Source organism: Moschus berezovskii, chromosome 3, assembly GCF_049115385.1.
Source record: "Moschus berezovskii isolate FMDL1 chromosome 3, NW_MosBer_1.0, whole genome shotgun sequence".
NCBI classification, from domain to species: Eukaryota; Metazoa; Chordata; class Mammalia; order Artiodactyla; family Moschidae; genus Moschus; species Moschus berezovskii.
Window position 1 is genome coordinate 123,746,633 of NC_142462.1, and position 15,872 is coordinate 123,762,504.

Here is a 15,872-nt window from a genome sequence, read left to right on the forward strand (position 1 = left end):
TGGTTTGCCATCTTTCCGACCACTCTAATTCCCGGGCCTCTTGTGGGTGGAACTGGTGACTAACCAACCCGCTCTCCCCAGAGGGACACACCCCACGCATCTGGTGGGGGCAAAGCTTTACGGCCTGCCTCTTGCCTTTCTGGAGACCAGCCTCACTCTGCCACTCTGCATGGGATGTCTTAGCAACAAACTGAGTGGCAGCAAAGGGAACCTCTGGCACAGATTAGTCAGAAGCTGGCTTTTATTTTTCCTGAAAAAAGGCCAGGAAGTAAATATTTTGCAGGCCACCCAGTCGCCACTGCAATTACTCACCTCTGCTGTTGATGACAACAGCAAGAGAATGTGCGTAAATGAATAACTGTGGTCACACACTAATAAAGCGTTCATGACACAAACAGGCCTGGCCCATGGGCCAGAGGGTGCCAACCCCTGCGTTAGGGACGTGGGTGAAGATGCTGAGTCAGCGCGCAGTGGACAAGGCTGCAAACCCTGAGACGTCTTAGTGATAAGACAGTAAGAATGTGGGTTTTGGAACCCGGTTGCTTGGTTCAGTTCAGTTCAAGTCAAGGCTAGCTCAGGAGCCTTTGGGTCACTTTACCCAGATTATCTCGGTTGATCTTCATTACAATCCTGTGAGGTAAGTCCTATGTTCCTCCAGAACAGAAGCATGGGGAGAGAAGCCCTGAAGACTCGGCAACTTGTAACGCCTTTCACCAGTGTACGGCCACGCTCAAGACACACCCGTCTTTTAAAAGAAACGCCCTTCCAGACGCCCCCTGCAGTCGCAGTCCCATTCACGACTCCTTTTCCCGCTGAACTTCCTGACACAGAGGTCCACGTTCTGTCCATCCACTGGCGTCTCACACACACTCAGCCACCCTCTGCAAGCTGGCTTCTGCCCCCAGCTTCGCGAACTCGGTGACGGGAGACCCTTTCTTCGGCAGAGAGACGTTCCTCACACCAGCCCACGAGAGGGGAAAAGATGACCGTGATAGACTCTGCCCCTGGGTACAGGCACTTTTTGTAGATCCCCGTGAAAAACTCCAGTGAACATCCCAACATCTCAACCATTGCCTTTGCCAGGTTGAAGGCAGTGTTGCTCCCCCAGGGGGCAACCTAAGGTGGCCGCTGTCTTGATGGCAGATTTAACCTCCATCAGCCAACACAGTCTAATAATCCACCACTGGAAATTTACATTTTTTATCCCACACTTGTGTTTCTGGGACCACAACACTGCTGTGTGCATGGTTGTGGGCCCTGTGAGTCTTTCGGAGCCGATCTGCCGTCTGTTAGCTTGTGACCCAAGAATGAAGATGTGGAAGGTGCCCCTCCGTGCTTTAGCTCACGGTCCTGATTCTGCAGGACTTACTTCTTGCTGGGAGATTCTCAAGAGCAGGAATTATCTTAGCCATCTTTGAGTGTTCAGTGCCAGGCACATGGTAAATTATTAGGATATCACTGGTGAAGGAATGAGCTCCTTCTTGGGTCCCTGGGGAGGTGACACAGGCAGGGCCTTTATCAAGCTGTAGAAAAAAAAAATGCTGAGGACTTCCCTGGTGGGCCAGTGGTTAAGAATTCGCCTTGCAATGCAGGGGACATGGGTTCGATCCCTGATCAGGAAACTGGGATCCCACAGGCCATGGAGCCACTAAGCCTGAGCACTGCGACTCGTGAGCCCATTCGCCACAACTAGAGAGTCCGTGCGCCACAAGGGAAGATTCCACATGACGCAATGAAGTTTCCATGCGCTGCGACTAAGACCCGAGGCAGAGAAGTAAATAAATAAATATTAAAAAAAAATGTTGAGGTAAAAAGATCCCCCGTCTTCTCCTTGGAGCTCAGCCACCCTAGCTGTTCAGTTGCTCAGTCGTGTCTGACTCTTTGCAACCCCATGGACTGCAGCACGCGAGGCTTCTCTGTCCTTCACTATCTCTTGCAGTTTGCTCAAACTCATGTCCACTGAGTCGGCAATGCCATCCAACCGTCTCGTCCTCTGTCAGCCCCTTCTCCTTGCAGCTACCCTGGGGGAACAGAGTAAATGAGGATCCCGCAGACTCAGGCCACAGCTCAGGAAACGCACCAAGCGCTCAGCCAAGTACGTCTCTCTTACTCTGGCTCTGCCTTCTTTCCGCTCATCCAGTCATGATTCCAGCAGTGTAGGAACCCAGGAACAACGCCAGTTATGATACCTTTTCCTGACAGCTGGGAGAAGAGATGGTCTCTGCCTGCCTCTTCAACACACAGGCAGCACTTGTCCGAGCTCCAGCTCTCACGATAACCAACCCCATCGTGAATCAGGTCTCTCTGCAGCTCCTACTCCTTGACATAATGTGAATTTTTTCCAACTATTTTTAAATTATCTAATCTGTTTTGAGTAATGGATGATGAAATGGTTAGTTTACCATTCCTGGGCAGACAGCCTTAACGTCAAGACCTTATTAGGTTATAACTTGCTATTTTACATGGCAGACAGAAATATAAAACAAAGTAGTACATAGAAAATCTTTACTCCTTGATGCCAAGTGATCTGAAATAGTTTCAGATGTTTAAAGGGCTGTCTATTTTTCAAAAGGAGCTTATTATTCCAAATAGCAATCTTGAAAACAGTTTCTTTCCAAATAGTCATACTAGAAAAACAAGGGACCTTGGTGAGTAATTTGTGGGGAGGTGACCAGTTTCTAAAAAGAACCCAAAGTTCCTGAGTTTATTATCTTTTCTGAATCTACTGAGTTGTTTCCTTCCCACAAACATGATCAAATAAGTATCAGTTCTCTTTTGATATGTAACAAATCACCCCAAAACTCAGTGGCTAAAAACAACAATAATATTTTAATATCTGTTATGGACTGAATTGTTTACCCCTGCTCCCCAAATTCATATGTTGAACCCCTAACCCTCAACGGGCTTTTATTTGGAGATATGACTTTTAAAGAAGTAATTAAGGTCAAATGATGTTGTAAGGGTGGGCCCCTGATCCAATAGGACTGGGGTTTCTGTAAGAAGGAAGAGACAGCAGGAATGTGCGTGGATGCAGGAGAGGCCAGGTGAGGACCCAGAGAGACAGCAGTCATCTGTCTCCAAGGAGAGAGCTGTCAGGAGAACCAAACCTGCCCTGAGCTTGGACTTCTGGCCTCCAGAACCGGAAAAATAAACTTCTGTAGTTTAAGTCACCCAGTCTGTGAGTTTGCTACGGCAGCCCTAGCAGACTGACTCGTGATGTCTGATGGTTTCTGTGGGTCAGGAGTTCAAGAGCAGCTCAGGGGTGGTCCAGGTGCAGGTATGGGCTGGGGCTGTGGTCTCATCTGAAGGCCTGGCTGTGGCTGGACTATCCACTTCCATGGTGGCTCACTCCGACTGCTGGGATATTGGTGATGGTTATCAGCTGGAGGCTTTAAGTCCTTTTCCCTCTGAGCCTAAGGAAACCTCCCTCATTCAGTCCCAACCAGTCATCCTGAACCCTTTTCTTCAGTTTAGTTACATACTAACTATATCGTAAGGAGAGATATGACAGCACTTATTTTCATCTGTCAGAATTTTGGTATCATAAATTGGAAAAATAGGGACTTCCCTGGTGGTGCAATGGATAGAATTCACCTGCCAGGGCAGGGGACGTGGGCTCCATCCCTGGTCCGGGAAGATTCCACATGCCATGCAACAGCTGAGCCTGCGGGCCACAGTTAGTGAGCCTGTGCTCGACAACAGGGGAGACCACTGTAGTCAGAAGCCTGCACCACAAAGAAGAGCAGCCCCTGCTTGCTGCAGGAAGGCGGCCTGCGCCCAGCAGTGAAAACCCGCACAACCATAAATAAATAAAATCATATAAGAAATATAAAAATAAATTGGAGAAATAGAGACTAAGTCCATGTCCTAGAGGCTGTGACGCACAGTTGAGGGTTAGGGGTGCTGAGCCTTCTCGTGGTGGGAAACCCAGTGGAACTGACTGTCAGCTCTCGCTACACATGGTTCCTCCATATCTGTGGTCACGCACCCAAGGATTAAACCAACCTTGGGTCAGGATTTACTATCGGCAACAATCTGCATCCCAGTGAACCCGTGCAGTTCAAACCTGTGTTGCTCAAGGGTCAACTCTACCACCGGAGAAGGCAATCGCACCCCACTCTAGTACTCTTGCCTGGAAATCCCATGGACAGAGGAGCCTGGTGGGCTGCAGTCCATGGGGTCGCTAAGGGTCGGACATGACTGAGAGACTTCACTTTCACTTTTCACTTTCATGCATTAGAGAAGGAAATGGCAACCCGCTCCAGTGTTCTTGCCTGGAGAATCCCAGGGGTGGGGGAGCCTGGTGGGCTGCCGTCTATGGGGTTGCACAGAGTCGGACACGACTGAAGCGACTTAGCACCAGCAGCAGCAACTCTACCACTCTGGCCCCCTTGCAACAATGAAGGATTTTCCCCTGGATGCTGTGAGCCTGCCAATGGGCGACCCTCAACTCTCAGCAAGGGCAGCCCTTGGCTGGAGAGGGCTGCCTTGCCTGGGGTCGAGCCTCTTCCAGGACAGCTGCCATCTAACGACCCGTGAGGAGGGTGTAAAGGTCCAACTTGGGGTCACTGGGAGGTGCTCCCTGAGGTATGGAGAGGACTGTGTTGAGACGGTACTGCATCATAGCTTCTCTCTCTGCCCATCCCTCCTCCTTCCTTCTTCCCGCAGGTGTTGATCCTAAGAGGACAGCCCGATAAACATCCTGCACAGGAATCTCTACCATAGAGTCTCTGTTTCTCCAGGAAGACAAACTGCAGCAGTCTGCTTAACAGGAAGTTACTCTCAGCGAGGTACAGCATCTAAATTAGACTCCTTAAATACAGATACAGAGCCTCTAGACTCAAGCATGTCACGTGTACACCTGCAGACCCAGCTGCTGGAATCAAGGGCTAAGAAAGAAGGTAGATTTCAAAACTGGCCCGCACCCTGAGTCCAAGCCCCCCGCCATGCGGTGGTCACTTCTGATGTGTTCTGTCGGCCAGAGGAATCCATGGGCCCAGACCCAAGGGGAGAGCACGTAGGTTCTACCCCAGGATGGGAGGGGCTACAGAGCCCCGATTCTGAGTCCAGCCTCAAGAAGCCTTGGATGGACCTCCCTGTCGTGGGGAGCCCCAACACGGTCATGAGAGCACACCCAGTCTACCCGACTGCAGGAGGAGACCGCATGGAACAGACACAAGCTGTTCTGGCCGAGGCCACTCTGACCCAGCCAGTCCCCAAGTGACCTGCTAAGTGACCACAGATGGGCGAGTAAGCACAGTCGGGGCCAGAAGAACGCCCGGCCCAACTGCTGACCCACGGGGTGGCGAGCTAAATCAATGGCTGTTTTCTTAAGTGTGGGGGAGGTTTCTTACGCAGGAGTGGGAAACCTGACACAGTACCCAACCTTGCTGGCCACGGGAATCGAGCAGGTGGGAGAGGAGGGGTCAGAGACTCCAGGCTGTGGCAGGGGGCTGCTGCTAATGGCCCAAACCTGCAACCTTCTTACAGGACTGCCCTGTAAGCGCCATCCCAGCTGGCAGGTGCATTTTCCTCAGCCAGGGCATCCCAGAGCTGACGGCAACTGCTCCATATAAAGACAGTAAGAGCCCAGGGACCTCCCTGGTGGTCCAGCGGCTAAGACTGCACTCCCAGTGCAAAGGGCCTGGGTTCAATCCCTGGTCAGGGAACTAGACCCCACACGCTGCAACTTAAGATCCCATCTTCCACAACTAAGACCTGGCACAGCCAAATAAATAAAGATAAATATTAAAAACAATATATATATAAAATATATGTTTTATATATATATAAAGCCTAGTTCCTCGTCCCGAGGCAGAGCACCTCCTGGGGCAGTTTATACCGCAGAGCTCCCCTGTCGAACGGCCAAGGCTCAACCTCATCTGAAGCCACACCCTTGCTTTGCTCCTTCCTTTCCCGGCTCCTTAGACTTTCCTTCTGAGAGCTCTCCATAATGAATAAACACGCTTGCACCTGAAGCCCCATCTCAGGCTCTGCTTCTAGGGACTCTGATTCAAGACATAGGTCAAGAGTGAAATTCCATAGAAGAAAACAGGGGGCACATGGAGTGACGGTAGAAAGGAAAGTGGATAAGCACCCATCACTTTAACACCTGCACATCAAATTTTCAGCCCCCTAAAAGATGTTTCTTCCTTTGCTGGATGATTTAGTCACTAAGTCATGTTTGACTCTTTGCAACCTCATGGACTATAGCCCACCAGGCTCCTTTGTCCATGGGACTTTCCAGGCAAGAATACTGAAGTGGGTTGCCATGTCCTCCTCCAGGCGATCTTCCAGACCCAGGGATCGAACCTGTGTCTCCTGCACTGGCAGGTGGGTTGGTTACCACTGAGCCACCAGGGATTCCCAACTCTTCCTTCAGTTCAAGACAAATACCCCCGTCACATGCTCCCACCTCCTAGGAAAATTCACCTGTTTCCTTTACAAGCACAGATGGCATGCTTGCTTTTCCCCTTCTTTTTTTTTTGGCCATGCTTTGGTATGTGACATCTTAGTTCTCTGACCAGGAATTGAACCCACACCTCCTGCACTGGAAGTCTTAACCACTGGACCAACAGGGAAGTCCCTCCTATCTTTAACTGCTCGCTTCCTACAACTCTTTCCCTGTTGGTGTTTAAATCTATTCCCCTTTATGGGAGCAAACCATCACCTTCATTCTTCCAGCTCCAGCCCCATCTCCTCCCCTTCGAAGCCAGGATCCTGGAAAGCATTTTCTACACTGAGGCCTTCACGTCTTCAGCTCTTAACTGTTCACCCACATCACACGGCTTCCGCTCCTGACCTTGCCATCGGGAGTAGTCCTACCAAGGTCACAGATAACCTCAGTCCTGACGTCTCACAGCCAGGAACGGCACTGACCATACCCTCCAAACGCGTAATACCCATGAAGCCCAGTGCTCGTGCTTCCGTGACGCCGCGTTTGCCTGGTTGTCTTCCAGGCAACTCAGAATCCGTTCCTTTGTCCTTCAAATACCCACGTTTTTCTGGCTCTCTTCTCACCTGTGATACATCTCTCTGGATTATTTCATCTACTATCACGGTGAGGGTCACCATTTACATTCTGATTATTTAAAAAATCTTAATTTCCAGGGGAGTTCCCCGGTTGCCTAATGCTTAGGGCTTTCACTGCTAGGGCCCAGGTTCAATCCCTGGTCGGGGAACTGAGATCTTGCAAGCTGTGTGGTGCTGCCAACAAATAAATAAATAAAAACAAATAAGCAAAAATCTTAATTTCTAGCTCCAGATTCACATATCCAGTGGCCCTTTGGACACCTCCATTTAATTATCCCCTGGGGACTTTGATGTACTACCACCACCAGCTAACACATACATGTGTGCACTTAAACACACGTACACACCTGCACAAACCCTGCCTCCTCCTCTGTCCCTTATCCCAGAAAATGCGACCACCATCCATCCAGTTTCCCAAGGCAAAATCTTCACACTCATCCTTGATTCTTCTCTTTTGTCCCCTCAACTAATCAATTGCTGCTGCTGCTGCTAAGTCACTTTAGTCGTGTCCGACTCTGTGTGACCCCATAGACAGAAGCCCACCAGGCTCCCCCTTCCCTGGGATTCTCCAGGCAAAAACACTGGAGTGGGTTGCCATTTCCTTCTCCAGTGTGTGAAAGTGGAAAGTGAAAAGTGAAAGTGAAGTCGCTCAGTCGTGTCCGACCCTTAGCGACCCCACGGACTGCAGCCTACCAGGCTCCTCCATCCATGGGATTTTCTAGGCAAGAGTACTGGAGTGGCTTGCCATTGCCTTCTCCGAACTAATCAATTACTGCATACCAAATCCATTTCAACCTGACCTCTTAAATAGCTCTCTACATTTTAACAGCAGTGCCCTCCCCTTTCCACCGTCAGCTGCCACCAGGCCCAGATCATTTCACAGGCATCTCATCTGAACTCCTGCTCTACCCACATCCGGTCTCATTTCCACTCCCAACCACAGGGATCATCCTAAGATGCAGAGTTGATTGTTGCTCTCTGCTGCTGAAAAAAATTTCCACTTCCTTCCTCTGGGATTGGCTTTTCCACTCCCTAAGACTGGACTAGGAATTTTCTCCCATGCACAGTTTCTATCAAATTCTATTATAACTATTTACCTGTCTATACCCCTCTCCCCAAGTTGGGCATCCCAGGTGGCTCAGTGGTAAAGAATTCACCTGCAATGCAGAAGGCATGAGTTTGATCCCTGGGTCAAGAAGATCCTCTTGAGAAGGAACCAGCAACCTGCTCCAGTATTCCTGCCTGGGAAACCCCATGGACAGAGGAGCCTGGCGGGTTACAGTCCATGGGGTCACAGAAAGTTGGACATGATGGAGAGACGAAACAACACCACCTCAGACAGATAAAAGCTCCTTCCCTTTGTTCAGTGAAAGTCACCGAGTCATGTCCGACTCTTTGTGACCCCATGGACTGTAGTCCACCAGGCTCCTCTGTCCATGGAATTCTCCAGGCCAGAAGAGTGGAGTGGCTAGCCGTTCCCTTCTCCAGAGGATCTTCCCAACCCAGGGGTCGAACCCAGGTCTCCTGCACTGCAGACGGATTCTTTACCAGCTGAGCCACCAGGGAAGCCCAAGAATACTGGAGTGGGTAGCCTATCCCTTCTCCAGGGCATCTTCCCAACTCAGGGATAGAACCCAGGTCTCCTGTATTGCAGGCAGATGTTTCATCAGCTGAGCTACCAGGGAAACCCTTTGTTTGGTGAGTTCTGAGCTATTTATCAAACCCCTCCCAAGCATACAGTGCTGCTAACAGATGAAGAGAACACCATCCCTGCCTCATGAGAGCCACTCACACACTTGTCAACCCATCAGCCTTCCCGAGCCCAGGGTCTGGCACCCAACAGTTGCTTAATAAATACTTGCTGAGTAAATAAACGATAAAATGAGTACTTCTACAAAGACGAATTCATTGCCCTCATCCCCTTTCTAATTTTAGAATAAAATTCATGGGAACAAAGTTTATAAAAGTAATCTTCATGGTCGATGTTTACAGTAAGCTTTTTTTTTTATCCCAAAAGGCAGAGATAAATTGTATCTAAATACTTTCAGGCTGATAGAAGCCTTTAAGCAACTCACATTCCTCTATGAAGATTCTGCCGGTAACCAAACGCATGAAATCAGCCAAGTTCTTAAGGAATTTAGCACATGAGGACATTGAACATAATCCAATTATAAAGAAACACTTAGATGAACTCGAATCCATCACCAGCCCTCCTGCCAAAGGCTGCTGAAAGCAGAGACCAGGGCCAAACACAGCTGCAGGGGTTGTGACCAGTATGCTTGAAGGAGCCCCTGGAGGCCTTGGGTGATAAAACTTAAACATGATTAAGGCTCCTGTTTAATGTTCATAGCCAGTGGAACACTGTCTTCCAATTTGAAACATATCATTTCAAAACTCAAGTGGGGAATCTCGGGTGATCACCCTGAATTTCTGAAGCTCAAACTTCATAAACATTGTACTGTTGACTGGATCATTTTTTTTTTTAATGTGGTAAAACATACATATGGGGCTTCCCTCGTAGCTCAGTCAGTAAAGAATCTGCCTGCAGTGCAGGAGACCCGGGTTTGATTCCTGGGTCGGGAAGATCCACTGGAGAAGGGATAGGCTACCCACTCCAGTGTTCTTGTGCTTCCCTTGTGGCTCAGTTGGTAAAGAATCCGCTTGTAATGCGGGAGACCTGGGTTTGATCCCTGGGTTGGGAAGATCCCCTGGAGAAGGGAAAGACTACCCACTCCAGGATTCTGGCCTGGAGAATTCCATGGACTGTATAGTCCAGGGGGTCTAAAAGAGTCACACATGACTGAGCGACTTTCACCAGGCTCCTCTGTCCATAGGATTTCCCAGGCAAGAATCCTGGGGTGGGTAGCCATTCCCTTCTCCAGGGGATCTACCCAACCCAGGCATTGAACTCGGGCCTCCTGCATTGCAGACAGATTCTTTGCCATCTGAGCCACCTCGGAAGCCCTACTACTTCTTTGTACAGTCATTCTATTAACTTCTGAGAATTTGATATTGAAACTGCAACTAAACAGCTTCATTTATCTACTTAACAAACAATTGTAATATATTGTGAAACTATATGTAACTTTGTTGCATATTTACCAAGTTTCCTGTAAATATGTTATATTTTCATAATTTAAAAAATAAAAAAGAAAGGTTAAAAAAAAAAGAATATCACTGTCTACTCATAATCAGGGGTCGGGGAAGGGGTACTGAAAGCAGACTTAGAACATCCTCTGAATTCCTTGTCATTTAAGTTAGGAAAGGCTGTGAGCTCATTCCGCGCACAGAACTTCTGAAATCATGGAAAAACCCCGTGTCTGCGTCTGCACCATCACTTCAAATGATCTAAAGCCCAAATAACCACGTCCGCTTCGAACCAGAATCCCTTCTCTCATGGGGCTGTCCTGTCAATCCTCCCAGGTCCGGGAGAAGAAGCCGATGCTTTGAACAGACTTCCTCCATCCTGGCCTCTCTGCCAATTATTCCCCTCTCGGCTCCCTCTTCCAGTCCCCTGACGGCTCCCTCTCAGGTCTCCAGGCCCGCTGGCCTCTCGGCAGGCTGGGCACACGGTGGAGGGCAGGAAGCCACGGAGATGTCAGGTTTCCTATCCCTCTGTCTCCAATGGCAGCTCAGGCCAGTGGCTGCTCCTCCTCTGTGGCCCCAGCTCCTGCCACGCAGACACGCTGGTCCCACCTCCCACCTGATGGGGCCCTCTCCCATCCCTCCAGCCCCAGGGGAGTAGCAGCTCCCTGCTTTTGATAACCTTCAGTTACCACATGACCCCCTTTTCTGGACACATTTGTTCTAGTATCAGAAAAAGGCGATGGCAACATACTCCAGTACTCTTGCCTGGAAAATCCCCTGGATGGAGGAGCCTGGTAGGCTGCAGTCCATGGGGTCTCGAAGAGTTGGACACAACTGAGCGACTTCACTTTCACACGTTGGAGAAAGAAATGGCAACCCACTCCAGTGTTCTTGCCTGGAGAATCCCAGGGACAGAGGAGCCTGGTGGGCTGCGTCTATGGGGTCGCAGAGTCGGACACGACTGAAGCAACTTAGCAGTAGCAGCAGTTCTGATATCTCTATGACCAAGTCTCTTCGCTAAATGCCCAGGAGAACAGAAACCTCAAGATCTCTTCTCATTCACACCCAAGAACATGGATGACCTTCCTTCTGGGCCCAGAACGCTAAGGGGCCTCCTGGTCTTCCCGTCTCCAATCTCCACCAGATCACCAGGAACCCCCAGACAGCACCCCGCTGCCCCACCACCAGAAGGCCCTATCTCCACCTCTCCTGCTGATTTGAGCCTTACAGTCACCCAAGTCTTCCATCCTTACCCTCATCAGACACCAGTATTTTCCCCTTCCCACCCTCCTGCAGTGTGGACTATTTGTTTCCTGCCTGATCCCCACCCAACCTACCTTCCGCTTTGATTTAACTGCTTTATCAGAGTGTTATTCTGTTCCCACTAAGACTGTAAGCCCTAGAGGGCGGAGACAATACCTTACATTTTATCCCTCAGCACTTAAAACAATACTCTGTTTACATCTAATAATCAGCTTACATCTAATAATCATCTGACGAACAAGAAGACTCATGGTAGGTTCTCTGCCAGACTAACACATCTTTCTTCCCAAAGGCAGCAACTGTTATGGTTAGATGGTGTCCCCCGAAAAGCTTTGTGAGATCCTGACCACTAACAGCCATGAATGCCACCTTGTTTGGAAATGGGGTCTTTGCAGAGGTAATTAAGTTATAAAGAGGTTGTCCTGGGATTTCCCTGGTGGTCCAGTGGCTAAGACTCTGTAAGCCAGAAAGAAAAACACCAATACAGTATACTAAGGCATACATATGGAATTTAGAAAGATGATAATGATAACCCTGTATGCGAGACAGCAAAAGAGACACAGATGTGTAGAACAGTCTTTTGGACTCTGTGGGAGAGGGTGAGGGTGGGATGATTTGGGAGAATGGCATTGAAACATGTATATTATCATATGTGAAACAAATCACCAGTCCAGGTTCGATGCATGATACAGGATGCTCGGGGCTGGTGCACTGGGATGACCCAGAGGGATGGGATGGGGAGGGAGGTGGGAGGGGGGTTCAAGATGGGGAACATATGTACACCCGGGGCAGATTCATGTCAATGTATGGCAAAACCAATACAATAATGTAAAGTAATTAGCCTCCAATTAAAAAAAAAAAAGACTCTGTGCTCCCAATGTCGGGGGGCTGGGTTCAATTCCTGGTCAGGAAACTAGATTCTATATGCTGCAACTAAGACTCGGGGCAGCCAAATAAACCTTTTTTAAAAAGTCAGGCTTCTCTGGTAGTCCAGCGGTTAAGAACCTGCGTGCTGATGCAGAGGACACGGGTTCAATCCCTGATCCAGGAAGATCCCACATGCCTCAGGGCAACTAAAGCCCGTGCACCGCAACTCCAGAACCCATGCTCTAGAGCCCTCACTCCACAAGAGAAGCCACCGCAATGAGAAGCCTACACCCTGCAACGGACAGCAGCCTCCTCTCACGGTGACTAGAGAAAGCCCGTGTGCAGCAACAAGGACCCAGCACAGCCAAAAACAAATAAATAAATCTTAAAAAAAGAAAATCCAGGGACTTCCCTGGCAGTTCAGCGGTTCAGTGGCTAAGACTCCGCACTGCCAACACAGGCGGCCTGGGTTCGATCCCTGGTTAGGGAACTAGATCCCACATCCCTCAACTAAGACCTGGCATAGCCAAGGATTTTCCTGTCTATGTATAAAGCAGTCATACTGAGTTAGTATCAGTCGTTCAGTTGTATCTGACTCTTTGGGCTACAGGCCAAAGACCCCACGGACTGTAGCCCACCAGGCTCCTCTGTCCATGGGGTTCTCCAGGCAAGAATACTGGAGTGAGTTGGCATTCCTGTCTCTTGGGGACCTTCCCAAGCCAGGAATCAAACCCAAGTCTCCTGCAATGCAGGCGGATTCTTTACCATCTGAGCCACCAAGTTGGATCCTAATCCAATATGAATAACGTTCTTTTAAGAGGAAAATCTGGACACAAACAGAGTCCAAGGAAAGACAGCAAGTGAAGATGCAAGCACAGACTGGAAGAAAACTGCCGCAAACCAAGGAAACCCCGGGGCTCCCGGAAGCTGGGCAGACAGGGGCGGCCCCCCCCACCCGCCCCTGAGACTTCGGTGGGCACACGGTCCTGGGGCTCCCGGAAGCTGGGCAGACAGGGGCGGCCCCCCCCACCTGCCACTGAGACTTCAGTGGGCACACGGTCCTGGGGCTCCCGGAAGCTGGGCAGACAGGGGCGGCTCCCCCAACCCACCCCTGAGATTTCGGTGGGCACACGGTCCTGGGGCTCCCGGAAGCTAGGCAGACAGGGGCGGCTCCCCCACCCGCCCCTGAGACTTCGGGGGCACACGGTCCTGGGGCTCCCGGAAGCTGGGCAGACAGGGGCGGCTCCCCCACCTGCCCCTGAGACTTCAGGGGCACACGGTCCTGCCAAAACCTTGATCTCAGGCTTCCAGCCTCCAGAACGTGAGATGATGGCTTCCTGTTGTTTCAAGCCCCCCAGTTTGTACCCCTTTGTTACAGCAGCTGCTGGAAACTAATACCACACTGAATAGACTAGCTGCATCCATATGCATAGACTTCAGTGATACGGTTTTTATATCCTTGTTGGGCATAGGAATGATAGTGCATGTCTGTGGTCCCAACATAAACTAGGAGGCGGTGACGGTGGTCCCCACACACACTTCAGGCCCATGGTGTTAAAATGCAGAGTGTTTAAGTGCTGGCATTAAGCCAGCCTCCTCCATTCTTATCCACTAGTTCTGATCCTCTGAAGGATGCAAAGACACCCGTTTTACCAACCCACTCTGCTTGGAAAGGCTCACCTTTCCAAGATCGCTTCCCAAGTCAAATGATGTCAGACTCAATATTTTTTTAAAGCGTCTGCCTGCAATGCGGGAGACTCGGGTTTGATCCCTGGGTCGGGAAGATCCCCTGGAGAAGGAAATGGCAACCCACTCCAGTATTCTTGCTTGGAGAATCCCATGGAGAGAGGAGCCTAGTAGGCTACATTCCACGGGGTCGCAAACAGCTGGACACGACTGAGCGACTTCACTTTCACGACTTTTTACTTTAGTATCCCAATCACGACAAATTCAAATAAAGCTTTTAATAACTGATTTTTTAAGAAGAAGCTAAGAGAGCAAAAAAGTTTTCCTGGTCACGTGCCAGAAGCTACTGTTCATTTGATTTCCACTTGCCTATTGCGCTCTTATGAGAGTCCCTTGGACAGCAAGGAGATCCAACCAGTCAGTCCTAAAGAAAATCAACCCTGAATATTCACTGGAAGGACTGATGCTGAAGCTGAAGCTCCAATACCTTGGCCACCTGATGCAAAGAGCCGACTCACCGGAAAAGACCCTGATGTTGGGAAAGACTGAAGGTAGAAGGAGAAGGGGACGACAGAGGATGAGATGGTTGGATGGCATCCGTGACTCAATGGACAAATCTGAGCAATGTGAAGGACAGGGAAGCCTGGTGTGCTGCAGCCCATGGGGTCACAAAGAGTCAGACAGGACTTAGCAACTGAACAACAACAATAATTGTGCTCTCGCCACTTTTTTTCTAAAGTCTGTGATTTATGATAGAATACACCCAAGATGTCAGGAGTGCCCAGCCTTAGCTTCAGCTACATCCAGACTCTGCCCTCCCCGCCCACCCCGGAGGCCTGGCCCCCAGGAGGAGGCCCAGACTTACAGATCTGGAGGGAGAAGGACGTGTCGGAGATGCTGACGGAGGCCTGGCTGCACTCTGGAAGGAGGATGGGCTGAACCTTTGGCCTGTGTCTGGAGGCGAAGAGGAGGCATAGATGCGATTTTCCAGCCGCTCAGGCTCGTGCTTGTAGGACTCGAGAGGGAACGTGTGCTGCTTGGCCCCCTGGGTGGGTGTCGACGGAGAGGAAGAGAGGCCTGGGGTAGAGGAGGAACCGCAACATCGTGTGAGTGGTTTGCTGACGTGGAGAAAGGGCTCCCAGCTGCAAGTGCTGAGAGTCTCACACAGCAAGGATCTAAATGATTCAGTTCCGTAAACTACTTCTAATCCCTTAGAACTGGTTGTGTCTAGAAATCCCTGCCCCACCCAACCTGAGTTGTAGGCACAGTCCCCCTTGCTGTGACAGGGACAGTTCAGAAGTTGTCAGGTGATAAGACTTATACACCCTTGTCGGATGTGATTTTCATATTTAGTCCAAGACTATTGGATCTCCCCTCCCTCCCCTACAAAGCATGGTGTCGATAGAGTGTGGAGTGGAGCCCATAGTCCTTGGGATAAGACACAGGAAGTTCATATTCAGCAGAGATGAAGGTCAGAAGTCACATAACTACACCAAGGACCAGAGCAGACACGCTGCTATTGTCAAAACGTGTGATGTGAAAACTGCCACTGTGGGTGTGCAAGAGCTAGAATCACTGTGCAGATGATCGCTGGGGTGGCTTTGGGAAGGAAGGGCCTTGCCAAGTGAAGACCTGGATAGGACTGGAACCAGGAAGAAGTGGGTGGGACATGGGGGACAAAGAACTGGCAGGAGATCCGGACAGGAATCTGCCCAGAGTGAGAGGCTGTCCACGGCCACAGGGTTTGTGCAATCGTGGAGGCCGGTCTCAGGCAGGCGACTGTCACTCACACCTGCCTGATTATGCTGTAAGATCATGGTTATGGCTGAACGGGGTCCCCCAAACAGATAAGTTAAAGTCTGAACCCCCAGTACCTATGAATGTGACCTTATTTGGAAATAGATCTTTGTAGACAGAATCAAGCTGAGATTATGCTG

General features: G+C 50.0%; 1 protein-coding gene across 7 annotated transcripts in view; it reads right to left on the bottom strand.

Annotated features, from left to right (window-relative positions):
* Positions 1-15,872, bottom strand: part of PRKAG2 (protein kinase AMP-activated non-catalytic subunit gamma 2) — a 300,068-nt gene that overhangs the window by 89,831 nt on the left and 194,365 nt on the right. For all 7 annotated transcript variants that reach the window (XM_088834770.1, XM_055421589.2, XM_055421590.2 and 4 more), the window contains one exon: positions 14,801-15,012. In XM_088834770.1, coding sequence (XP_088690896.1) covers positions 14,801-15,012 — 212 coding nt within the window. The remainder of the gene's footprint in view (positions 1-14,800; positions 15,013-15,872) is intronic.